Source organism: Pseudopodoces humilis, chromosome 2 (assembly GCF_049639895.1).
Source record: "Pseudopodoces humilis isolate 2021_Gansu_Grassland_sample_001 chromosome 2, ASM4963989v1, whole genome shotgun sequence".
Classification (NCBI taxonomy): domain Eukaryota; kingdom Metazoa; phylum Chordata; class Aves; order Passeriformes; family Paridae; genus Pseudopodoces; species Pseudopodoces humilis.
This window is the reverse complement of record NC_142201.1, coordinates 110,619,390-110,645,258: the sequence shown is the minus strand read 5'-3', so window position 1 is coordinate 110,645,258 and position 25,869 is coordinate 110,619,390. Positions and strand designations below refer to the sequence as shown.

At 37.9% G+C, this 25,869-nt stretch overlaps 1 protein-coding gene across 2 annotated transcripts in view; it reads left to right on the top strand.

Annotated features, from left to right (window-relative positions):
- The window catches only part of LOC102113376 (ephrin type-A receptor 6), a 385,909-nt gene extending 360,900 nt beyond the window's left edge, over positions 1-25,009 (top strand). For both annotated transcript variants that reach the window (XM_088052284.1, XM_014253507.2), the window contains 4 exons: positions 4,128-4,277; positions 9,425-9,618; positions 11,966-12,115; positions 15,116-25,009. In XM_088052284.1, the coding sequence (XP_087908410.1) occupies positions 4,128-4,277; positions 9,425-9,618; positions 11,966-12,115; positions 15,116-15,230 (609 nt within the window). In that variant the 3' untranslated portion in view covers positions 15,231-25,009. The remainder of the gene's footprint in view (positions 1-4,127; positions 4,278-9,424; positions 9,619-11,965; positions 12,116-15,115) is intronic.
- The last annotated feature ends 860 nt before the right edge of the window (positions 25,010-25,869 follow it).

Below are 25,869 nucleotides of genomic sequence, written 5' to 3'. Positions count from 1 at the left end.
CTGATGGGTTTGCACCTCGGCATTTAGGAGAACTGCAGCCAGCGCTGTGACAGTCTTTCTGAAGTGTCTGTCATTCCAGGAAAACACAGAATGGGCTTTTCCACAGAAACAGGCATTTTTCACACCCCTGGGGCACACTGAGCCTGATGCACTGTGGGGTTTGCTGCTGTCTGTGCACAAGCAGTAGGGGCTCACACACACCTTGCCTTCAGTTTTGTACCTCAGGCTCTCAGTGCTTCCACTCCTCACTTCAATCAGCTACCAGAGCATGCCACAAGTTCTGGGCATCTAAAAGGTTTCCTCCTTTGTTTCTTCACATCACACATTTTGAGCATTCTGACGCATCCTGACTTTTTTTTTTGTAGAATAATGGGCTGTAGCTGCCAGCTACATTGTTCTGCTGGAGTTTGGAGATCTGGTTAGATTTTAATTAAAGGAAATGTTAATGCCTCCTGGTTTTAAAGAGATGTCCAACATGTAGAATAGAAAAAAAATCGAACTGTAGAAAGCAAAACCACAGCTGTGACCACACAAGACATCATAAACACTTTTGGTGATGTGAGCTCAGAGATGGCACTTTGTGAAGACTGTCTGTCTTTCATGCATGGCCTGAGGTAAAGAATGAGGTGTTCTGCACCACCGAGTTCCACTCCTGCCTTTAAATGTGTGGCAAACAGTGCTGTTGCCAGTCCTGCAGGGAAAGCCAGCGTGTGTGTAGGTGTGGCTGAGGGGGTAAATTTCATTTCAAGGGCTCATCTCTGAACAGATCTACAAGCTAAGCAATGTGAACCTAATATTGTAATTCCAAGGGGACTCTTATGCTGTGTGGTAAAATTGCTTATTAAATTACAATCACAAAAAAAATCAGGAGATAGGCACTGTTCAGCTGGCAGCATACAGGAAAAAGAGGCTGAATTCTAATTATTTGAACAGTGGAGTTAGTGTTATTTCACTGTGTGAAAATAAAATTAGGTTATCACTGATATCATTATTAATGTATGAGATGAAGCAGAAAAACAATTTGTTTCCCAACACCCATTCTGCCCCTCCTCCCCAACCTCCCCCCTCCCCCCCCACCAAAAAAAAAATAGAATAACCTAAAAGCAAAAAGGGCTTTCTAATGCAGGCAGCTCTGAGAGATCTCATTGTTATAGCAGCAAAATGTAGATGATTTGTAAATTATCTAAATTTGAAGGTGAAGCATTGTGTAAGCAGTAAGTATTACATTTATTATTTCCCCAGTTAGATTAAAATATAAAAAGGCATATCCAATATGAGTAACACTGTTTATTACTCTAATCAGAAATGGGAAATACATTTTCAGCCACTCTAAACCTTATGTGTTCTTTTATTATGCATGAGCAGCTATTACTACTGTCCATTCATACATGTTCCTTAAGGTACTCAAATTGCAATCTCCACCTTTTGAATGGCTTTCAAATAAATAAAACAACTTATATTCTTCAACCATAATTAAGTACTGAAATTCACATTTTCATGAATGTAACAACTTCATACATGAGATGAATCCATTGTAAAAATTTTAGAAGTTTTTAGAGGCAGCATAAAAGTGTTTTATTTTACATTACAACTCTGAACACATCTTATGCCCTTGAACGTGAACTGCCTTGAATTTTGTTAAGATTCTGCTCTTCAGTCTCATTTTCACACTCAATGAGCCGCTACTGTTTCAGTCCAAAAGGGATCAGTCAGTGAAGCTGTGTCATGAAAGTAGATATAGAGTCTGATCAGATCCTTTAAAACTCATTTTTATTTAACCAGGAGTCACAAATCTAGCTGCAAATGCTGCTCAAGATGTGTCCTCTTTTGAGTACAATTTGAGAATACAAAATCAGATTTAAGAAAAGCATGCAGTGTAAAGATAGTTTTCCTGTTATGTTATCCATACTATGTTAATATATACATTAAAAGGAAAAACTACAAATACCAAATTCCTTTGATTCACATGTATAGATTTGTTTTACTTTCAAGTAGATATTTAATTATTTATATAATAATTTCCTTAAAATTAAAAAAATAACAAATTATTCATAAAACTCTCCAAAACAGGAATCTAACTGAGGATGGAATTACCCAAGTTTAGTGAGTAAATGTTTAGAAATAGAGAACCAAACCTGATCCAGTAGAAAGGACGAGACCCATAACTCTGTGGTGTGAAGAGATACTTCTGAAATATTCTCTGCAGTTAGATGCTAAAATTTCTGTTTCTCAGAAATGCTTTTAGTTGACATCCCAATGTAATGTGCACATTTGTGGCATTGAATAGCTGATTTTTCCAACACCTCAGGAAGCCAGGCCTTGCATATTCCATGAAGAGACCACTGAAACCAGACTGTGAGATCAAACATCAAGTGCTCTTTACCCAATTTCTTTAGAAGGTATAAATAAACATTTCTTGGAGAACATAAATCAGCCTCGCCTTTCTGTGGAGAATACCCTGTTACAACTCTTTTGTCCCCCTGTTTCTTCATTCCCATACCCAAAAAGCATTTCCAATTGCTTCTTAAGTGGAATAGCTGGACTGGGAGGGGGACCAAGAGCATCACACACTGCAGTGCTGGTGAGGGCAGGTGGCAGCAGGTGAGGCACAAAGTCTTTTGCATCTCTGATGTGCCAGATGAGTGATTTGACCACCAGGATAATGGATAAATAAAGGGCAGATAGTGGGAAAAAATACAAAAAATACCTTATTAGTGCTAAAATCAGTAAGTGATTTACCACATGTGAGGAAGGAAAGGCTTTGAAAATGCAGCTGCAAAAAATGTAAAAATGTCCAGAGGACATCTGGGCCACTGTCATATAACACAAATGTTAACCATATATTTTCCATCAGCAAGGAGAACTTGGCTGAGTGGCACAGCCCCACAGACACAGAGCCTGGATTTTGAACAATTTATTGGTAGAACAGCTTCTCAACCAGCCAAAGTCAGGCCTCAACAAGTCTCAGACAATATTTTATGCATTCAAAGCAAATTAACCGAGATTTACATACTTGTTTTTAACTGTGGCCTCTCTTCATTGCCAAATGAATGTTCTAGTTCATTTCCTCTTTTGTTTCAGTCAGAAATACAATTATAACACTGAGCAGAATCTATTACTGCTTGTTGAAAGCAGCTACTGCTGAGTGAGCTCAGCTCTACTGACTGCCTCCTTCTACCATCTAGTGGTACCTTCACTATACTGCTTTTCTCTCTCCAAAGAAATGATGATCATTCTCATCAGTGAGAATGATAATAAATGTACACTCTTGAAAAGAAAAAAAACCAAAAACTTCTGAAATAAGCAGTGTACCTGGAGAGGAAATACCTTTTCCTTTTTTTTTTTTTTTCCCTGAGATGGAAAAGTAGTTTTCATATAGAAGCTATTTATGAGAGAATAGAAGAGATTCTAGTGGTGTAAAGTATTAATGTCAGAGAAAAATTCTGCACCCTGTGGTCTTGTAAACAGTAAGTTAGGTTTGTTGATTGATTTCTTACTTTTTTTTTGGTGGCAAAGCTTGGATTTTAGGTTGTAGGCTGCAGAATGACACTGTCTAATATCCTAAGGAAATGCCTATTTAGAAGCACACTTGATTTGTTTTCTACTTGGATATTTAAAGGGTACAACAAAAATTAAAAGATATCATCAAATGCAATGCTTTGAAAATGCATAGAATACCTATAGTTTCTTTCCTGATTATACAATTTTATTAAGAGCTTTTAGTGTTCCATTTTGCAATAGATGTTTCTATTTCATTTGGGGAAAAAGCTTAAATGACAATGAACTAGAAATTTAAGGTTTGGGATGTTTTCAATCAAAATGCATGTTCTGATTATTTATATGACTGAATAAACATTAATCATCTCAAATGTTTTCTGCTCTTTGAACTGGCTTGTTTTCACAGAGTGCAGGTATTGGTGAATTAGACTACATATGAAATCAAATAAAAAAGGCATATTTCTCCCTTCCCACTTGCAGCAAATTGAAAAGGCAAATTGATGGAAGTCAGAACGTAGAATCTCAGAATCCAGGCTGGTTTGTTTTTTGGGTTTTTTTTTTCCTTTTCTTTTGAAACATGTGTTATTCTGTACCCTAATCATCTTGACAAGTTTTCAACCTGTTTCCAGGGTGGGAAGATCCCCATCAGGTGGACTGCTCCCGAAGCCATCGCTTACCGCAAGTTCTCCTCAGCCAGCGATGCGTGGAGCTACGGAATTGTCATGTGGGAGGTGATGTCCTACGGAGAGAGGCCCTACTGGGAGATGTCCAACCAGGATGTGAGTACTGCCCAGGATTAATCCACAACTTTTTCAAACGTGCTTTAAAAGTTAATGCCACTTCCTGCCCTGCTTTGCTGTCTCATTCCCTTTCTAGGCTGGAATATCATTTCTAAAAAAAAACAAAAACAAATTTTCTTCTACTAGAATTGAAAGCTTGTTTTAGAAAAGGAATTATGGAAAAGGGGAAATGGTAGGGGTTTTTATCTCTACCACAATTTAAATTTTCACAGATTCTCTTGTTTGATGGATCCCTGTGACAGCTCAAACTGGTACACTCAGTCTCCATACCAGCCATCAAGCTCTATGTCAAAATGTGGAATATCAGCCAAGCCACCTTAACCTCTGTCATATATGTGCCTAGAATATTCCTGCATTGGTTCTGAAGAATTGACAAGACTTTCCCAGATGGCTTTTTTCACACTGTTGCTAAGTTATTCAGCTCTTCAAGTCTGGTTGCTTGTTAAGGCTGATCGGTCATTTGGGGATAAGGATCTGAGAGATTTTAATTTAAAAAAATAATTTCACTGTTTCAGGAATAAAAGGAAAATAACAACCAAACCCTTTAGAAACTAAAAAAGACTGCCACAAACCTCTCCATTTAGAATATATTAAATAATCAACTACAGCATGTAGATAGCAATATTCAATTACACCTACATCCAAAATAAAAGTGTCTGTTAATACAAAATGATGCTGCAGGCCCTAATGATGCCAGTTGCTGGGGGCTTTTCCTGCAGTTCAGCAGTTCCCAGCACAAAGGACTCCTTTTCTCCTACCCACAGGATTTCAGTGGCAGCATGTGAGCTGTGAGCACCTGTGACCTTCTTACGCATGTTTAGTGACTTCAAGTGTCATTGGGAAATTTCAAGTTATTTCAATGTAAATCCTATTTTACAGGATATTGGGACAGTTCTTTTACTACAGTAAATTGTCCTGAATTCACATGAGCTTATTTTGCAGAAATAATAGGATTTTCAAAAGCCAGTGGTACTGTACAGATGGAAGGGAAAGCAAGAGAGTGATGTACACTAAACAGATTAATAAAAGACACAGGTTGCAAACAAGACGTAATAAGGTCTTGCATGGGTATAGTCGAGGTTCTGCTACATCAAAATGTCTGCTAATATTACCATTAAAACATTTACTGAGTTTGGATCGTAATAAAACTCTTCTCTAGACAGCAATTTACATACTTGTTGAATTGGGTGGGTTTTGGTAGGTCACCAAAAGTTTTCCAAGTATAAACTCTCTGCAGAGCCAGGTCTGGTTTGTGGGTTTGGGGTTTTTTTCCCATTCCATCTTACCAATTTCTTTTCTAATTATACAACTGTGGGAAATAGACATGCCTTTTTAGACCATGGCTAAATAAGTGATGAAGGCAGCTGATGTGCGAAGTTTTAATCTGGTACCTGCCACCTAAATGAACCCAGTCTGGTGTTCAGAGACCTACAGCTGCTCACAGGTATCCAGAATGACTCAACACCTCTGCAAATCCAGCATCCTCTATTTATATTCCCCAGCAAGGATTTGGAAGCTGAACTTAAGGAAACCGAATTGCAAAATGCTTCTCATAAAATTAATACCATACGTGGCATAATGCAGAGGCTTAAAAATGTTGCTAAGTTTGAGAAATGCTCTTGTTTAAGTAAATAACCATTTTATTATTGTGGTAAGTCATTTCCAAACTGTGTTGGTGCTGATTAATGCACTTCTTAGATGTGTGGCAGGCACCAGAGGTGTCCATTAATTAGGGCTGCTGCACAGTCTGTCGTGTCTTATTGCTTAATTAATAAACATTAGCCAAGATATTGAACTTTCCAAGGAAACTAGTGTACTGATGAACAGATTGTGCTAAGAGTCTGGCTTGCTAATGCTCATGTGAGGGAAGGAAGATTTATATTCCATGCATTTGGTTTGTAGAACAGCTGTGAGTGAAGTCTACTGGGACACCTGTTAGAGGCCACCATATAAATTAATGCATGTTGCAGAGCTGCAGTATTCAAAAAGAAGGAGAAAATAATGAAAAGAAAATTTAATGGGTTTTAATTGGTATGCAGGGAAACTACTGTAGCAAACAGAATAAAACTCCTTACACTCCTGAAAGTTTTTTGTAATACTGAAAAAAACCCTACTTATCCTAATATAGTTCTTTCAACTCACAGATATCAAAACACTTGGCAGGTGCCTGGGATTGGCTCTGTACCATGAGGCAGGAGCAGCTGCCTCTCCCTCCTGGTAGATTTTTCAGATGTCAGGAGGACACAGGGACAATGTCCCTCTGGATTCTCTTCTGTCTCAGTCTCATTAAAAAAGCTGTCAGTTAACTTTTGAAAGCAAGAATCTCTGTTACTGTTAATAATGAAACTATCAGGAAGATTACAGCTTCATTTTCAGATGGCATTTTTGCCAACTGCCAATTATTTTGAAATCGAACATGTATAAATTTTGTGCAGATGTCCTTAAAATACTGTTCAGACAATCATAACCAATATTTAATATTAACTCTGTTAATATTCAAACTTCACAGCAATGTCTAATATCAAACAAGGTGTTGCTGTATCCTTCCTGTAGATGCAGATTTCATGACTGATGTGGTGCTTTGTCAGCCTTAAACTGACAAGGGGAAAAGGCATTTGAGAGGAGTTTACATGCAAAATCTTTACATGTTTTATAATATAGAATTTTATATTACTAAGAAAAACTTAATACTTCTTCCCTTTTAGGTACATGGATATCTGACTTCTCTGAATAGAGAGAGATGGGTGCTATGCATGTGGCAGAGCAAGAGCTAAAATAAATATATAAATAAATAAGGAACTAAAATGCTCTAATTCTTCCTTTGAGACTTGATTCCCATTGCAGTATTAGACACTTATCAGATCTTTACTCTTGCTTCTTAGACTCTAAAAATAATACTTGCCTCACAAGGGATACTAATGAGGCAATATTTCCAGTTTATTTTTAAAATGTGCTGGTATTAATGAGAAATTATAATTATCCCAGTACCAGCTGGCATTTCTCTTCATACTGAAATGTTCCTTTTGAACAAGAGAGGAAACAAAATGCACTGTGACTTCATTTTCAGAGGTATGTTAAAACAAAGTGTGGCAGAGAAAATACATCTGGAAAATTATGGTTGCTTTTGGGCTTTTCCTGAATAAATTAATTCAGCAAAACCTCATTAGCCCTCTATTGTTGTGTTGAGCAACTGCTATATGTCTCTGAAAAGCCAAGCAGCTTTCCTGTTGCCTTAAAAACAAAATACATTTCATAAATTCCACGTTTGTAACATGCACAGTTAAATGCAAAAATTTCGGTATCTGCATTTCTGGGCTGCTGAGGATGGCCTCATCAGCAGTCAGCACCAACTAGGCTCTGCCCCTCTCTGTCATGAGTGTTTACTGCACCCACTTCTGACAAACTGCTTGAGATACATTAATAATAAATGTAAAAACAAATGTGAATAAAATTCCATGCACATGGTTGAGTTTTTCCCGTCCTGAGTCCACAGGGGCATTTCTGTCACTGGGAGGCAAGGTTCTGAGGGAAATATTTCCTTGGCAATATGATAGTGGCATCTTCTCCTGTAACAGCAGCAGGTACATTACAGGACCAGGTCACCTGTGTTTATAGAACAAGCAGGTGTGTGCAGCTACAGAAGCCTTGTTCCATTTCCTGCCATGCCATCAAGGGGAGCTCAGGTCCTAACACAGCTTCATTACTCTTATTTTATTTACATAATGCTTGCAGCATAAGCATTAGGCATTGCTGAGCAGAGCCAGCATTAATTCAGAATTCAAATAGAGAACAGGGATGTATTCCAGGATAAAAAGATTGAATATGTTGAAGCCAGAGCTGGTGCTGTAAAACATTGATTTTCTGTAAAGAGTTTAATGTAACCCCTTCCAGCTGCATTAATATGTCGGCAGCATGTCCATACATCTGTGTGAAAATGATGAATGTCTCCTTGCAGCACAGAGGGTATCAATGCAGCAGGTGTGTTCCTCCTAAGTGCACAGTGTGGCTGTAAATATTGTGTGCAAACCTTTGTACATTAGAAAACATTAGAAATCCAGCACTGGCTGGATTTTTATGGGGGAGGGTTATGCATGTGTGGTAAGGCTGGACTTTTTTCTAGTTTCATTTCTGATCAATCACTGATTAGTTTTGCATTAAATTTTAAACAAAAAAAAAAATCCTGACTGTGTAATTTGTAACATCATCCCCACTGCCACCACCACTCACTGCAGAACCTCCTGACCTTTCCTTGTCTTTTTTAAATCCTACATAGGATGAATCCATGTAAGCTGTTATGAATCCATGAAGCTTTCCATGGACCTTACTTACTTTTGCTTCCTATCAAGCCAGGCTGCTACTCTTCTTTTCAAACAATGTTTTTTTCTACCCATGTTACTAAAAATAAGCTCTCCTTCAATTCTGATCGACTAATTTTTCATACAAGTAATTAATCTGTGGCAGCATACTTGTTTCTTTCTGAATCCTTACCAAACACCTTTTCTGTATCTGCTGAATCTGAAGGTCTCACTCACTTTAGGGTAATACCATAATTTTATTAACTTTTGTTTAGTTATAAACATCTCAGACATCCAGGTTTCCAAGGGAGACTTGCAAAACACCATTGCTGTAACTTGGTGTGGGGGACATTGCCAGAATTAATCATACTTTAATGATCAGCAGAAACATGTGAATACCAAGTACATATGTCAAGTGCCACAATGTGTATTTGTGGTTCTTGGTTGCATTGGGGTATTGCTACACACAAACACTGTGAATGCAAATATTAGAGCATGGTGGGATGCAGAGGCCACACCAGGTGAGTTTGTGGCCCCCTGAAGTGGATGAAAATGATGGTGGTATTGGTGAGTTTTATTCCCCTCCTGCTTTCTTAGCTGTTTGAAGAGGATGACCAGTGACTCTAAAAAAGTTCCTACTGTGTTTCATATGCCTAAAAAATATTTCCTGTCTCCACTGGTCACACCCCCTGTCAATCCTGACTCCCCAAGTGAAGCCCCAGCAATGCATAAAGTGAGGGTGGCTGTGCTATTGATAATTAATCATCCCTGGTCTGACACCATCCTTTCAGCATTTAATGCCTGGTAACTGTACCCATTGTGTATCTGTAGGTTATACTGTCCATTGAAGAGGGCTACAGGCTTCCAGCTCCCATGGGCTGCCCAGCTTCTCTTCACCAGCTCATGCTTCACTGCTGGCAGAAGGAGAGGAACCACCGTCCCAAGTTCAGTGACATTGTCAGCTTCCTGGACAAGCTGATCCGCAACCCCAGCACCCTTCACACCCTAGTGGAGGATGTACTTGTGTAAGACTCCTTTTGGTACTTTATTTTTTTCATAACACAGAGTGGCTGTCATTGTGGTTCTCTCACCCCTACTTAATGCCCTAAACCACATAAAGTTCTGAGTTCATAATGTCATGCAGGTTCAAATAATTTTGAGCCTCTTTCACATTTACTTTATTGTCAATACGCTGTTGTACAAGGGAGGTTTTTCCCTCAAACCATGCAGATTATATTAGGCTTTTTTATTATTCTTTTTCTCTGTGTTCTGTTTGTGCACTATCTATCCTTAATCTTTGTGAATCACTTTTTTTGTGTGTGTGTGTTTTTCCTATGTGCTTGTTTTCTCTTTGTAATTTTTTTCTCCATTCAACAGCCTGTCTCTCCATCTGACAGTGTTCAAACAATTTCTGAACTGCCTTGGAGTAATATCCTGCAGAAAGTAGCTGTGTCTTAGCTTGCTAAATCTTTATTTGTCTGCGGCAGAATGGCAGCAGTGACAAAATAAGAGATTTTGCTGTTACCATCCCACAACAAATTCTTGATAGTGTTGTCCAGGTTGTTTACTTTTTTTTTTCATTAATAATATTTCAGAAATGAACGCAGCCATAGGATAAGCAAGGCTGTGGTGGAAGAATTTGTCAGTATTTGTAGGCTTGTTGATCCAAGCTGTCCCTGCATATCAGCTGGAACCTGCAAAGGTCCAGGTGGCCTCACTCCCTTCAGTCACTGAGAGTCACCTTAAGATAAAGGTGTTTCCATGGAGACCCCCTGGGCTTGTAAGGGGCTCTCAAGCCCTTAGTGGGGCTTGCTGAGAACCTTTAAATGTTTTTGAGAAGGGCTGAGCAACGACGCAAAATTGAGCTGGTACCTTGCTGTGGGAAAGGCTGAATGGAGAAGTTGGTAGGAAAACCTGGAGTGAGAGCTACAGCCATTTCATCAACACAGACTAGGCAAACTTGTGGGATTAAATATCAATTCCCTAGAGTTAGTGTCCTCTATGTATATATGCATATAAATATATATATATATGACTTGCTATTTGTACCTGGATCATTTTATTTAGCATCAGAGTAATGGGTTTTTTCTCTCTTTTAGTTTTAAATCTTAACTTACAGTCTAAAAAATTTAGGCTTTATTGAACTGTGATTGACTTCACCTGCTTGGGAAGGGTTTTTCCATTCATTTGAGAATGCTTGTTGCAGTTGTTGGGTAACCTTCTTCTATAGAATCATAGAGTAATTCAGATGGGAAAAGACCATGGTAGGTTACAGTTTGTACTTAGCAGTGTTCTCCTGTCCTTCAGCTTCTCCCTCTATCATTTTGATAATATGAATTAAAATCACTGTTCTTACTGCATTTGAATATGTGTGGGTGAAACTTGTACATTAAGACATGAGGCTGTGTGGCTTCCTACATTACACATTAAGTCATGTTCCATCAGTAGATGTTGGTTGGCTTTTGCTGTCTAAATTTTCATTTTCAATAAATTGTGCTTTCTCCTAAAGACTGCCATAAACCTTTTACAAACAGCAGTGTGCATTTTCTGCATTTTCTTCATACAGTTTCCCTACACAAAATGCATAAAGCCAGTGGAAGTTGTGAGCCCTCCCAAGTGTGGCACACAACAGAAGACTGGAAATCAATGCCCCAAAACTGCAATCTTTTTTTTTTTTCTTTCTTCCCATCTTTCTGTTTCAATTGTGATAATATTAGGGGACAGAGCTCAAAAAGATATGTGACTAAATTAGCTCCTTCAATTTTGTTTGCTACTCTGTGTAATTCTATGTAAAAGCAAAGATATCACATTTTATTCTTTTTGCCTCTTTTAGGGTGAGTTTTAGCTTTTGAGTACTGTAATCAAAGTGTTCCTGTAGCATAATGGTATCACAGTGAGGAGCAATCTGGGGTGGGGGTGGTTGTAGATAAATGTAAAAATCATCTCATGGTGGTTTAATTTTTTTAATTGCATCTTATGCTAAATTTTTGTTGTCCTCTACATTGAGTACCGTATCAACAAATTATTATAATCCTGAACACATCAATATGCTAGAAAACATTATGTGGAATAAAAATAAGAGCACTAGGAGAGGCCTTTTCCTCAGTGTGTTACTGAGCTGCAATTCTTTAATAAAATGTATTGTTTAAGTAGTGCAACTTGGCAGACTGATGTGATTTATAAGTTTTAGACAACAGGTTAAAGAGATCCTCAATTAAGGTCTGACCTTTACAGCTCTGACTCCTCTCTCATTCCTTCTGCCTTTTAGTAAAAGCTATGACTACCAGGGTAAATTGGGTGTCATATTTTCTATTGCTTGGTAACCTTTGCTTTTATTTATTTTTTTATATTTATTTATTTTTTTGTTTACAGAATGCCAGATTCACCTGGTGAAGTTCCAGAATATCCTTTGTTTGTTTCAGTCAGTGACTGGCTGGATTCCATAAAAATGGGTCAGTATAAAAATAACTTCATGGCAGCAGGTTTCACAACTTTGGATATGGTTTCAAGAATGAATATTGAGTAAGTACATAATCTATTACCCCTTACAGTGACTAATTAATCTGAATTTGGAGGCTGCAGACACACAAATATTGTAGAGTATGGAACAGTGCTTTCATTTCCTTTCCTCCCTCAGCTAACAAAGGACTAATACAGTTATTTACCAGAACAACACAAGAGAAATGTATGATGGAGAGACCCAGAACTGATAGATCCACTCTGAGAGAATACCAAACACAACCAAAGACCAGGGATGAGCATGTGTCTGGGGGAATCAGTTTTGATCTAGACCACTGAAATCAGTGGCAAAAATATTTTCTTAGTTTGCTATGAATATCAAGTCCTTATCAGTCCTGATAAGAAAGTTGTTCCAACCATCTCTGACACCACCCTGTTGGTTTTTTTTAATGCAAACCCTGCACTCAATATAGAAGTGTTTGGGCAAACTATGGATTCATATGGTAGCATGAGGATGGGTTCTGTTTTGTTCTCTATTACCTTCCCATGAATTCCCAATCTTTTATTTGACACTAGGACTGCGTGTATTAATGGTAGTTGTCAGTTAAGATTGAGGAATTTTACATGTAAAATTAGGACTGATTTTCTCCCACGTGCATCACTTCTTATTCACCTACAATGAATTCCATCTGCTGCATTATGGCATAGTCACTTAGTCTTGGGAGATCCTTCCAAAACTCTGCACAGCTGCCCCTTTCTCTTCCTACCTTGAAGAGTTCAGCCTCACCAGCTGAGTTTTTCACCTCTTGCTCATCTGTTTTCCCAGACCTTTTACTGATTTGTTGAACAATAATGTTCAACATTATCCCAGCAGAGGTCCCTGAGGATTTATATCAATAACTACACTGTAAATCTAAATGTAAATGTAAAACTGACAACTTACTGCAAACTCCTGTCTTTAAACCAGTTATTTAGTCATGCAAAGACCACATAACGCTGCGTATTATGTTACACCCTGTATTACACAGAAGTTGCTCCTCATTTACTTTATAACGCTTTTGTGAGGAATTTTCTCTAAAGCTTTTGGAAATCCGAGTGAGGTGTATCAAATGGATCATCTCCATCCATTGGAAACAATTCTATAAAGCAGAACTTTTATTTGCAAAAGCCCTGGTGACTCAAGTAACTAATTTATCCAAGCATCCAGTAATTTTGTACTTTCCTGTAGTTTCTCTTATGCCCTGTAATGATCACAGACTCACGGGTCTGTGGTTCCCCAGATCTTTCCTGGAAACATTTTGTCTGGCTCCATACTACAGGCACCAAGAAATTTTTTTAACATGTACAGCACAGCTGGTAACTCCCCCTCTCACAACCCTGATAGTAAATCCATTATTCCATCTTCACTTTCTTTTGAAACTTTATATATAATATAATCTTATATATAAGAATATATATAATATAATCTTATATATAAGAATATATAAGCCTAAATATAATCTTGTCTGGACATGGGTTGTTGCTTGTTTTTCAGTTTGTCCTATAACCTCTCCTGCAGTCACTTCAGACAGATACTCTGGCAAGTCCCCCAGAAAGGATCTGGCATGAGAGTCATTTCAATTTCTTCCACAGTGGATGTCAATTCAAATGGTTAAGTCTTCCAACAATGGCCACTCTTTCAGTGCTCTTTTATACCCAAATCATCATTAGACTCTATACATTTTATAGCAGGCTTCTTGTACCCAGTGAGTTTGCATAAAGATTTATTTTAAGTTACATTTTTTTTTTATTTGTTGGAGGGGTTTTTTTTCTGTTTGTTTCTCAAGTTCCTTTTTAGTCTGCCTTACTGTGCTTTTGCAGCTAATCTAAGATTATCATCCTTTCTACCTTGTTTAGATACCATTTCAACTTTTTGAAAGATTCCCTCTCTCTTCAAATAATTTGTGTTACACAAGACCTGATGGCTTCTTTCTGTGCTTTATCAGGCCTTCCTTGATAAATGCTAAGCATCAGTCTTGCATTTCTAAGAACACTCTCCTCTGTAAAGCTCTATTCTTTACACTGACTCCTTTTAGCTTCTCAGATGCTCAGTATTTTTGCTGACCTCAAGTGTTGTGTGTCATGCCTTGTGAGAATGTTAAGCCTAAGCACATAATAGTTGCAAGCTCCCCAGTGGTTCCTCAGCTGGCGGATCCAGAGGCAGACATCTGGAACTGCACATCTGAAACACATGAAGGCCATGCCTTATCCCATGAGCTCCTTTACTGGTTGTATCATCACAGTTTTTGAGGATAAACAGGCAATATCTGTGTATATCCCAGTGTGGGGTTTGCATAATTGACAAACCTGGCATATCTGAAGTTTCCTGTCCTCAGCACCTCTGTGATCTTTCTCAGATCTTGCAGCTGAGCATGTGTATAGGAAAACTAAGCTGGTGGATTGTGCTGAACTGTAGTGGCTTGTTGACTTCATTCCTGCCAAAGAGTCGAGCCCAGCGAGTGACAAGAGCTGCCCACTCTGGGGTGCAGGGCTAGATGAGATGAAGGGGAACTGGGAGGGAAATCAGGGTCAGTCTGGAACAACCACTGCTAATTTGATCTTTAGACCATCTCTCACTACCTCACTACCATTCTGCAAATCATCACAAGCACAACCTCTATTTCTGCCTCAGAAGTGCAATACTGAGTGTATAAGCCCCAATCCTTTTCAACTATGAGTGGGAAACAGTTGCTACAATCACAATACTAAAAATGGGCTATTAGAACTCACCTCTCTGATTAGTCCTTGAGATTTGGAAATATTAATTGAAGATTAATACTAATTGATTAGTATCAAAAGCCCCAGTGCTCTAAATACATTTTTTATTACATTGTTTTTCTTAAATTACTGCTTTTTAAAAAATTGAAATTGACAGATGCAGAAAAATTGAATTTTCAGCTTTCTTATAGGCTGTGGCCAGGAAGGTAAACTGTCCTGGAGAAGAAGTCATCATATAATTATATTCTTTTGTGCACCAGAGGCTTTATTATATTTGCATCCAAGATGAAACTTTTTATCTTGCAGTGACATTAGAAGAATTGGAGTTGCACTCATTGGACACCAGAGACGAATAGTCAGCAGTTTACAGACTTTGCGGTTACACATGATGCACATACAAGAGAAAGGATTTCATGTATGAAAGTAATAGAACAACTGTGTTTTGTGCCTCAGCATTTCTAAAATGGAAAAATATTCTCATTCTTCCCTCCTGCTCTTCCCAACTTCAAGAACTGCAGTCTCCAGTTCAGACTATACAAGTACTTCTATGTTAATGCTTCCAAACCGGAATTTTTAATCACACTGCACAGCTCCTTCACCAGTTCCCTGCCAATAAAATCCTGGCCTACTGCAAGACTCTTGCTACACATTGATGAATTACTCAGCATGGATGTGTACCTTTGTATAACAGTATTTGGGAAACTTTCACAGACTGACTTGAAAGCAGTAATCTATTTGGCCTGGTGTGGCTTCTTTATCGATGTATTTAGAATTTGCTGGTAGATCAAAAAGTATTTGACTTCTTTCATGTTCTGTGACCATGTAACTTCCAACACCAAATGTGCAATCAAAAAGAAGTTTAACATAAATATTTATTTTATCTCTTAATTAAATCCAAATGTATGTGTCCTATCATTATATTACTTTCTAATAGTTTGAATGCTGGTAAGCTGGTGCCTCAAAACATTAGTATTGTTTGCAGAAATTACTGATGATTTTACGTAGAGAGTTTTCATTGTGTGGATAATTGGAAGCATAGTGAGAGTAATCTGTTTGAAATCTTAAGGAAGGTTCATGATTTTCAATTACTTTAGCACTCGACACTTTTTATGCTTTAAATTTTAGATTAGGTTGGAAAACGTGTTTATCCTTGGGATTCCTCACCACCCTACAACCCTTCTTTTTTTTTTTTTTATGTAATACTCAGCATTTGCTTCTACTACTGGAAAACTGGTTGTATCGTTCCCATGACCACATGTAAAACACAGTTGTCAGCTCTGTTGTGGACGCACAGATTTCAGAAAAGCTTTCTGTTTCAAACATGCAGGTCTCTGCTGTTGGATAGGGAATCATCTCCAGCAGCAGCAGCAGAGCTCAGAGGGCCAGCCATGGGTGGGGTGCTGGGATCATTCCTGTGGGAGCAGGCTGGCCATATCCTCCTCCAGCTGAGGGCAGCGGTACAGCCCCACTGCTGCTGGAAGTTACGGGCTGCAGGATGCAGTGACCTTGCACGAGGGCAGAAAAGGAGATGCAGGACAGCAGTGTGGTAACGTGTTGCCTTGAGTCTACTTCTAACTGCTTTTAGAAATTAAAATGCAAACTCTGCTGAAATGGAGCTCTGGTCATTCCAGGCCAGATCTTCATTTAGCACAGATCTCTAAAGGACACCCGAGGTATTACCTTTAGAACCCTTCAATAGCCATATTTACATGCAAGAAAACGTCAGCAAAGGCCTAACATAATATTTGTACCTCTCTAAGACTTCCAGCTTCCATGTTTCGTTCAGACAACTGACACAGATGTGCTGGGCTACTTTTCCAAACTTTTGCATGGGATATGCACTCCTGGGAGCAGAGGCAGGACCGCATGGCCGCGTGCAGTGGGAACCCCACGCAGATCTACAGCGCATGTCACACGTAACCCTGTGCAGATGCTTCTCTTCATGCCTGTGTCGCTTGGAGGGTATTTTTGAGTTCTGTGGCATTCCAATATGCTCAAGCATTACAGCTCTTCTGTTAAAACGTGCATTTGGGTAATAAGTATAATATATGTGTATATCAAAAGGAACTAACTGCTTCGTGTAATCATAATGGTATTTACTGCTTCATTTACAGTTTGTAAATCACAAGTTATTTCCTAAGTCTTGGAAAAGGCTGCCATTGCATATCAGTGACAAAGAATGAAAATCAGAAAGCAACTCAGAAAAGATTATGCTTCCAACCAGATCACAGAGTAAGACACACGAGGCCTGATTCACTGTTGACAATTTATGTTGGAATAACTGCATTAATTTTGGTGAGAAAACAGTAACACACTAAGTAAATCTTTCTTTCCTTAAAAAAAAAAAGGGCAGATGTAACTGAGGAGCAAGTTTTCTAAGGATCAGGAGTCACTGGTGTTCTACAATGCCAATTTGATGAGCTTGTTTGAAGAAGGGCAGCTTCAGTCCTATTGTAGTTCCAAAGGTAATTTTGTCAGCAGGACCATTCCCACTGAACTCATCAGTCTGTAAGTCTAGTAAAGACTTGAATTTTACAAGATTGCAGCCCTTCAGTGAGGAAAAAAACATTTGTTCTTTTCTGTGACTGTCACTTGAAAAATTCTGCCAGAATTCCACATCTGAATAATTTTTTTGGTAGAGGTGCTCTTACAGAAAGAAAACCATACTTACCTGAAGCCTTTTCTAAAATTACTAACACAACACAGAGTAATTTAAAAGTGGATTTTGCTTCATCATTTTATTATCTGTTTTGCCTATGGTTACTTCCATGGCCAACAGCAGGACATCTGCAGAATGAGCCTTTCTCACAATTAAATCCATTACTGAGGAGGTATGAGTCTGTTATTTGTTAATGGGGTTTCAAAATCATTCATAGCTGACCCAAACCATGTATGTGCACTTTTAGATTGTCTTTTGCCAGTTTTTTTGTTCCTGGTAGTGAGGATGCAGAATTGACATTGTTACATGCACACAACCTGGATATATTTCATGAAAATTAATTTCTAAATTTATCACACTACTGAAAATATTTTTTCAATGGAAAAAAGTATAGCAAAAGTAAAACATTTATTAATCAGATATATTTTTTATATAAACAAGAGTGTTGGTAACCAGAAAGGAAAGAACAAGGGATTCTTTGAGCACATTTGTTAATAACATTGTAAATCCAGGATTTTGTGGGTTTATACAGCTTGTTTTTCTGTTGTTGTGGTGCAGTATGACACTTAATAGTTATCTTGATGAAATTTACATTTCCTCCATTTTTTGAAATGTTTTATTTGCTCTTGTGGTGATTCCTAGTTTATTCTTGCTTTTGTTTGGGGATTTTTTCATATTTTTAATTTAAAAACAAAACAAAAACCAATCCTAACAGGTGTTATTTTTCAAATGTGAGCTTACTTCTGTACAGGCCACAAATGTATTTCTGAAATTAGAGTAACTTTCTTTGTTACAGGAAATTCTTTCTTCAGGAGAAAATCAGCTCTAATTATCCTGCATATTACAGTGTGCTGCTGGAGTTTGACAAATTTAAGCAAATTTAATAGGCTGTTTTTGAGAATCTGGCCCACATTACAGAGTGCTTTATGACTAAAAGTACCCACTGAAAGTTCACAAAATAAAGTGTGTGTGATACACAAGCAACAAAAAAAAAAAAAAGGTGTTATAATGTGAATGTCATAAAGAAATAATTCTTACCTGTTTCTCTGCATTCAGTGATAGCTCATCCATTCAGGCATCTGTGCTTGGTCAGATGAATCTCATGTCTTATTTGTATCCAGTCATTTTGCTGAACCTGTGAAACAGAGAGGGTCTTGTTCATGATGTTCATGGTGTTAAAACTGAACAAGGCACAGCAGGAGGTTTAGCAGAATTTACTCATGAGGTGTTTACACATTGGAATTACTGAGAAACAATGAGATGCCATGAGGTGAAAAGAAGAGAATTGAGCCACGTCATTTAAATTTTTCTTGAACAAAATTTACCCTTTTTGTTTCTCATGTACTTAAAGCCAGTGTCTGTCCAATAAAAGCTTAGAAACATGCCATGCTTCAGGACATCAGACAGCAAAAAGCAATCCTTTACTTGTAAATAGTGCACTCAACAATAACTTCAAATAAATTAGTTGTTCTGGACAAACATTCTGTGTCCAGTATTGTATTAGGCATTACTTGTATTATTCTGACACAGAACTCATAAACTGCAGTACTTTGATTTTTACATCACTTAAAACTGACTATCCATTTGCCATATTTTATATCATGAGCCTAACACAGGGCTTCATTAATTTATTTCTCAGTGCATATTCCTACAGGATCCAAAGTTGGGTCATAAGTAACAAACAGACCCCCTTTATCCAGATACGGATGAGATTTACCATGAGAAATAGCTGGGACTATGGAGTGAGACTACCTAGTGAGACTGCATTACCCAGAGCAATTTCCATGTCAGAATGACCCCATGGGACCACATCAGCTACCAAGGTAAAGCAGCACAGAACATTCTTGACCTTGTATTGAAGAGCAGTCCCTCATTTCCAGCTGGCCCTGTTATAAACTGCAGAATTTATTGAACTGTTTTACCTCAGCTGATGGAGTGGTTCTATGGGACACATTCAGGCAGCTCAGAATTCTCTTAGGAACAAGGGCACCCATAAGTACCCTGCCATGGGCTTACTCTGTCTTGGAATATTCATTCAGAGAGTGGAAAGCAGGACTTGCCTCTAATCCAGTCCAACATTTCTTGAGTTAAAATAATTTTAAAAAGTCTGTCTTCCATTGCATCTTCCAGGAAAAGTGCTAAAGGTAGAGACTCTTGTGGCGTTTGCACATGGTTGAAGAACTCTGTATTTCGTTAAACAGTTTTCTTCCAGAATACTCTTGTTCACCAATTGTAATTAATCTTTCCTGAATAAATGACAAAGTTAATTTTTTTTTATATAATTGTACTATAATTATTTTTTCAGAGTGAGGGAAAGATGTGTTGGGCTGGGCTAACTCTTAGTAGGACAATGATCTTGAAATCTCCTGGGGATGAATCAGCTCTGAAAAGGAAAAAAAAACCTCCCTAAAACCTACAATAATGTAAAAAGGGAAGAACTGTCCATACTGTGCCAAGGAGCTCTGACAAAAACCCGAGTTGCATAAGACAGTGCCAGGTACTTACAGCTGACAAAATTTTCCCCCATCACATCCTGCATTTAGCAGTGCACACTGTTCATCCATGAGTGTTGTATACAATTCCTCAGATTATGGACCAGGATATGGTGAACATGTGGTGGTTATAAAATTTATGTCTATATGTACATAAAGAATTGTAAATAGAATGTATATCATAATATCAGATTTTTCAAACCTACAGAATTGATTACCTATTACCAACTACCAATGGGGCTTATTTGCTCCATAGGCTTTTAAAATTCTTAGTGGCATGTACTGTGTGTGTATAATTCTTCCCAAATTCCTTGGCTTGTTAGCTGGAAATGGACAGCCTCTCTTTTCCTGCACTGGTAAAAAAAAACATTTTCAAACTGGCTCAGAGAAAGCTGCCTGCTCACCCCTCTGCTGCCACCTCACCCAACCCCTTCCTGCGAATTCTCTTGCATTCATCTAGTTAGTGTAGAAATGAGCGATCCCAACAGGGAAGCAAGGTGCCCATGAGCCAGCAGAACTAGGAAGATGGAATCCGTGCTATAAAGAGTTTTCAGTTCCTCTGCTGAAATCACCAAAGATTTTGACAGAATATATAAATTATTTTCTTTTAAATGGCCATTTATAGACAACTAGGAGGTTAAAATGAGGGAAATTTTCAATGGAATATGGGTAAGGATATGCCAACATATAGTATAAAAAGATATGCTGAATTTTAGAAGGGAAAACTAACAACAATGGTTGATGAAAAACGTAAGATTAAAAAATGGATTAAACTATATTTCCATATTTTATATGTGAAATAATGTAACAAGAGTTCAGTGAAATCTATTTTGTGTGTATATTTCTTTAAATATCCTGCATGAGTGTATCTTACTTTCCTTTCCTGGAAGAAGAGATTTCCCAAGTACCTATCTCTTCCAGAAAGGTTTAGCATATTATCTGATATTTTCATACCTTAATAATTAAACTGCAATAAAAAATGCAAGTTCTGACAGTGAAGTGAAGTGAAGATATGGGGAAACAATAGAATTAAAAAGATCAGTCTCAAAGTAATTAAAGTTTTCACATCTGTTCTACTTTTTTCCTGCCCAAAATTTTTACCTGTATCTATCTGAGAACTTTAACTAGTTCTGCACACATCTCAGTGACACCTCAGAAACTCCTGAATCTGTAAACAGTTCTGAGTCTGTGCAGCTTAATTCATATAAAAAAGCTGATTTGAAATGGGACTTTATACAAGACTAGAGTTAGGTATAATCAAAAATTAAAATTCCTATAAAATATATCTGTCATACAGCATGAGATAACATATTTTGCCTTATTATTGCCTTATTGTCTTCATTTCTGACACTTCAGTAAAGAGCTGGTCAGCAGCAGCATGTATGTTGAGTGGCAGGTAAGCCAAAACCCTGAGACTGAAAATCCACAAAGCAAAGAGAAATCCAGATCTCTGCATTCTGAACCATGGGATGTCAAGGGACTCTGGAGAAAGTAACCTTGAATCTAGAATCTGGAAAATCAGGTTTGGGAGAAACCTGCTTTGGAACCCAAGTACTCAGTTCTGGTTGTGGATGATGAAAAAAGTGCCCAAGGAAACAGTCTAGGGACTATTTTCATAGTATCATCACCACATCAGGCTCTGAGTGATAGGAAGATTCTTTTTAAAAAATCTATTTTCTGATCTTTCAGGATCCAGTGCAAGACAAAAAAAAAGGTACAGTTGTCATAATTTATACTGGAAAGTCCAGCAGAAAAAATTATGAATTACTAATTGTTCTTACAGCTACATACTGACTTTCTTGAGAGGAACCTAAATAAATAATAAAATGTAGAAGCCTCCAGTTAATATTGGCTTAGAAACTGAATTTTCAGTTTTTTCTCATTCAGGATGGTCTTTAACTGAAAATTATTGAGAGGAAAAAGGAAAAGCATAATAGGATTTTTTTTTTTTCTTTAAGAAGCTGGGTGGTCTAAGGTGTATTATTTACCATCACAGTCTCTTTGTGTACAATAGGATTTGCTGAAAAAGACAAAGTGCAGCCAGTGTTCCAAATCTGTAGATTATTTTAGTCACTAATTGTCAATTTGGGAAGTTCCATTTTTGTCTTGGGCGAGTTCTGCCCTAAAATACCTGGTATTTCCAAATCCTGCTGAATGATTTAATGAACATCTTGATTAATTCCTGGGAGAGTAATGTGACTGTGGGGAATTAAAAGTTTCTGTGTCAACAGGCACAGTTGTTGACAAATTGTTGACAAAAATAGTTTTGCTGTGATTTAAGTTGCTCAGTGTTTGTTACTGACTTCCATGGCAGTGGGATAAAGCCCAATGTCGGTATACTCTGTAGGTAGGCTCCAGCTCTGCAATCAGACTTTCCTTTCCTGCACCCCACTACTGTTATGGTTAATTTGTTGTTAGAGAACCAGCACTTATTGGGACACAAGCTGTCTTGTTGTTCAAATGATTGCTAAAAGTTTTTGCTGATTTTAATTGCTCTGTTGAAGCATTTCAGGTTGAGATGTAGGTTAGTCCCTCAGGGCATGATCCAAAGTCAGTTGTATCCGTAAGAAGAGGTCAAGTGAGTGAAACACATTTTAAATCAAAGGTTTCTACAGACTTTCCTGAAACAGATAGTCTCACTTGATAGGGAGAGTGCACTGAGCCTAAAAGACAAGGCTGCTACCTCAGGGATGTGATCAAGTAGGCTGTGGTTACCTTCAACATGGTAAAATGCAAGGTACAAAAGTTGGGTGCTGCCATGTTTGTTGTTTTCTCTGGAATGGGAGGTCAACTCTGACTTTGGAATTAGTAACCTAAATGACCTACACATCTCATAGGGTAGCTGGCAGACATGGTCTGGGTTTGTGGGGTTTTTTTCCCCCAGATAATTTCCCAAACTTCTGAATTTAAATTCAGGTTGATATCACCAGCTCCATCAAACAAACAGAACCTCCAAAACAAATAGGACTTTTCTATCTTTCTTCTTTCCTAAGCATAAATCAGAATGCAACATGATTTCCCTTTCATAATACAAGTTCTGGCTGATGATTTGCCTCTTTGAACAAGCTGCTTCATACTCCTGGTGCACTGCAGTCTAAGTTTTCAGATTTGCCAGTTAATGAATGGCACAATAGCAAACAAAATAACAAATGCCCTCTTAGTGGTTCCATTTATTGATTCTTTCACTAATTCCCTATCTGAAGAAAACCATCCCACTCCAAGATTCCTAATAATGAAACCTGTAAGCATTTTACAGCTTCATGGACATGATTCTCTATCTGCCTCTCCCCAAGAAACAGTGAGCTTTGAATTGGCAGTGTAGCATTTTTACTACCATTTCTTCTGCAGAAATTTCTTCTCACAACTTTTCTAAGGTTGAGAGGTCTATTTCACACTAAAAGTAGGAAAAGCTGTTTCTTTGTTCACTCTGGTGATGGGATTCAGTGTTTGTTGCTCTTACCTAGAGCCTTCCATCTGCTGCTGTTGAGGCCAATATCAACACTCTCTGGTGGTATCAGTTACATCACATACAGCACTGCCGTGACTGAAAACCCAGAGACATAAAAAGGGCTCATTCTTCTCTGGTGTGGTATAAATCCTACTGACTTTGGGAACTTCTTTGCACTTCTCAGGATTGCACCTGCAGTTTAGCAAGAAAAAAAAAAAAATCTGTAGAATATCACGTGAAACCCGGTTTACTGAAAGGCAATAGCTTATTTTATAGCAAAGCAACATTCATTGATCTAGTTGGAATTAACAGATTTAATTTTGTCATCACTTTTTTTTTAAAAAACAAAACTACTTTGACTTTCAGAAAAAAAATATAAAACCAATATTTTACTACCTTCCAAACATTAGCTTTGATTTACTTTTGGAAGATAATGTGGTTGGTATGTTTTCTCAGGATAGCCTCTATCTATTTCTGTGTGTTGGTTTTAAATGTATCTGAATTAAAAGGGGTTTTAATCTCTGTCTCTTCTGTGAAATTAGATTGTACAAAACTAAATATGACTGCTCTTCATAGTTTGCTGTTCTAGCATAGCCATAAAATGTATCAATGTATGTGTATATATGAATAAATATTTGACGACAGACACTTTAGATTATATATTTAAGCAGCCATGTCAAAACTTCAGAGGTAGATGGCTTCAAAAGCAATGGTATAATCATAATACTCGCAAATTATTTTACAAAATCAAACCATGGCCTCAGCACAGATCTCATATCCTTACCAGTAGTCTGAAACACACCTTTTCTTTAAAGACCCCTGCTAAGGTTTGTTTTGCCATTGCTTCTTTAACCAAGGCGTGTTTGAATAATGACAACTACCTGTGGCTCAGTCTTCAGCAGCGATCTCCCAGCAGAGCTGCCCTGGTGCTGCAGTACCAGAGGCTCTGGGTTCCACCTCCATCGGTCTGAGCTCGTGTGGCGCTGGAGCCGCTCGTTCTGGGAGACTGAACGTTGCACAGCCAGTGTCGATGCTTCCCCCTGGGACTGCCTCACTCCTCAGAATTACTTTTCTTCACCTAATATATCTCCCATACACGTCCCACTGCATTTTGGTTTTGCCTGTTTATAACGGTACTGTAGGAATATCCATGGAATAAAAAGCTTATCCTACTGATTTGCAGTCCCAAAGGGAATTTACATTAGACGTGAAGTTGTTATTATTTACTGAAAAGTGGTGTTATCTTCTTTTCTTTATTATTATGATTCTACTCCTATGATACTATGATGTTTCATGTAAATTTTCATGTGCTGGCATGCCTACAAGTTAATAGTGTAATAGAATGCTCAGCTCTCAACATAAGAGTGTTTTTAAGGTGAATTGCATCACATATGCCATCTCTTTGCAGAAAGAATATGGGGTTTGGCAAAACTACCTGCTGAGCAACATAATGAGATTTTTGTACAAAGTACAAGTTATTGATTATTATTGTATTTTATTTTTCTATGATTTCCTAAGAGGCATTATCAGGTCTTACAGATGGGGTAAGCCTGTTTATTAAGATATTTATTAGCAAATAAAAGTTACAGTACTGGTGGTTATCTTTGAGTTAATGGTGTTTGTTTGGCCTTAAGTTACTAATATAACTTAGTAACAGTGAACACAGTGAAGCCTGTCATACATGATCATGCAAAAAAAAAACGCAGCTGCTTAATACAGGGTGGTGTACTAATAAAGATGGACAGGCAATATGCTCCAACACTTGAGATGCTTTGGGGTGGTGTTATTTTCTTCAGCTAAAAAATGCTCTTCTGTGCTTACCACTGAGCATTTATGCTCAAAAAGCACACACAGTTCACAGCATCAGGGAAAAAAAACTGTGCACATTAAGAGTTGCAAACAGCCGTGCTCTCTCCTTCTTGGGAAACACTGTGAATCTGAATTTTAAATGGCTTTTAATGCACTATTAAGATTCTGCAGTACTGTTCAGCCTCCTCATGGTGATTCACTGAGCCATGCAACTCCCTCTCTAGTGTTTGTCAAAGCTTTCACTGACAAAAGCAGTTTTAAAACTGATCATATTATGTAAATAATGCCAGGGAAACACACGAGGATTCACAAAGAGGTGAATGCCATATACAATAACCAGACCCTACCTCAAAAAGCTTAAAGTTGTAATGAGTTTTTCATTGCATAAAATCACATGCATGCAATGCAAGACTGAACGGAAGTAGCTGTAGAGTAATAGGAAATGAGTGTCAGATGCCCACAGTCCATTACATCCTGCTTATTTTACATGGGAAGAGCTTTCTCACCAAGGACTGTCAGGTTTAACACAGTGTACATAATGAGGAGAGAATGTTTCATTTTAGATCTGCCTTTAGATCTATTTAGAAATGCCTTTGCCATTCTGCATTCTCCACTAAATTCATCGGACCTACTGTTCAGATACGGACTGATT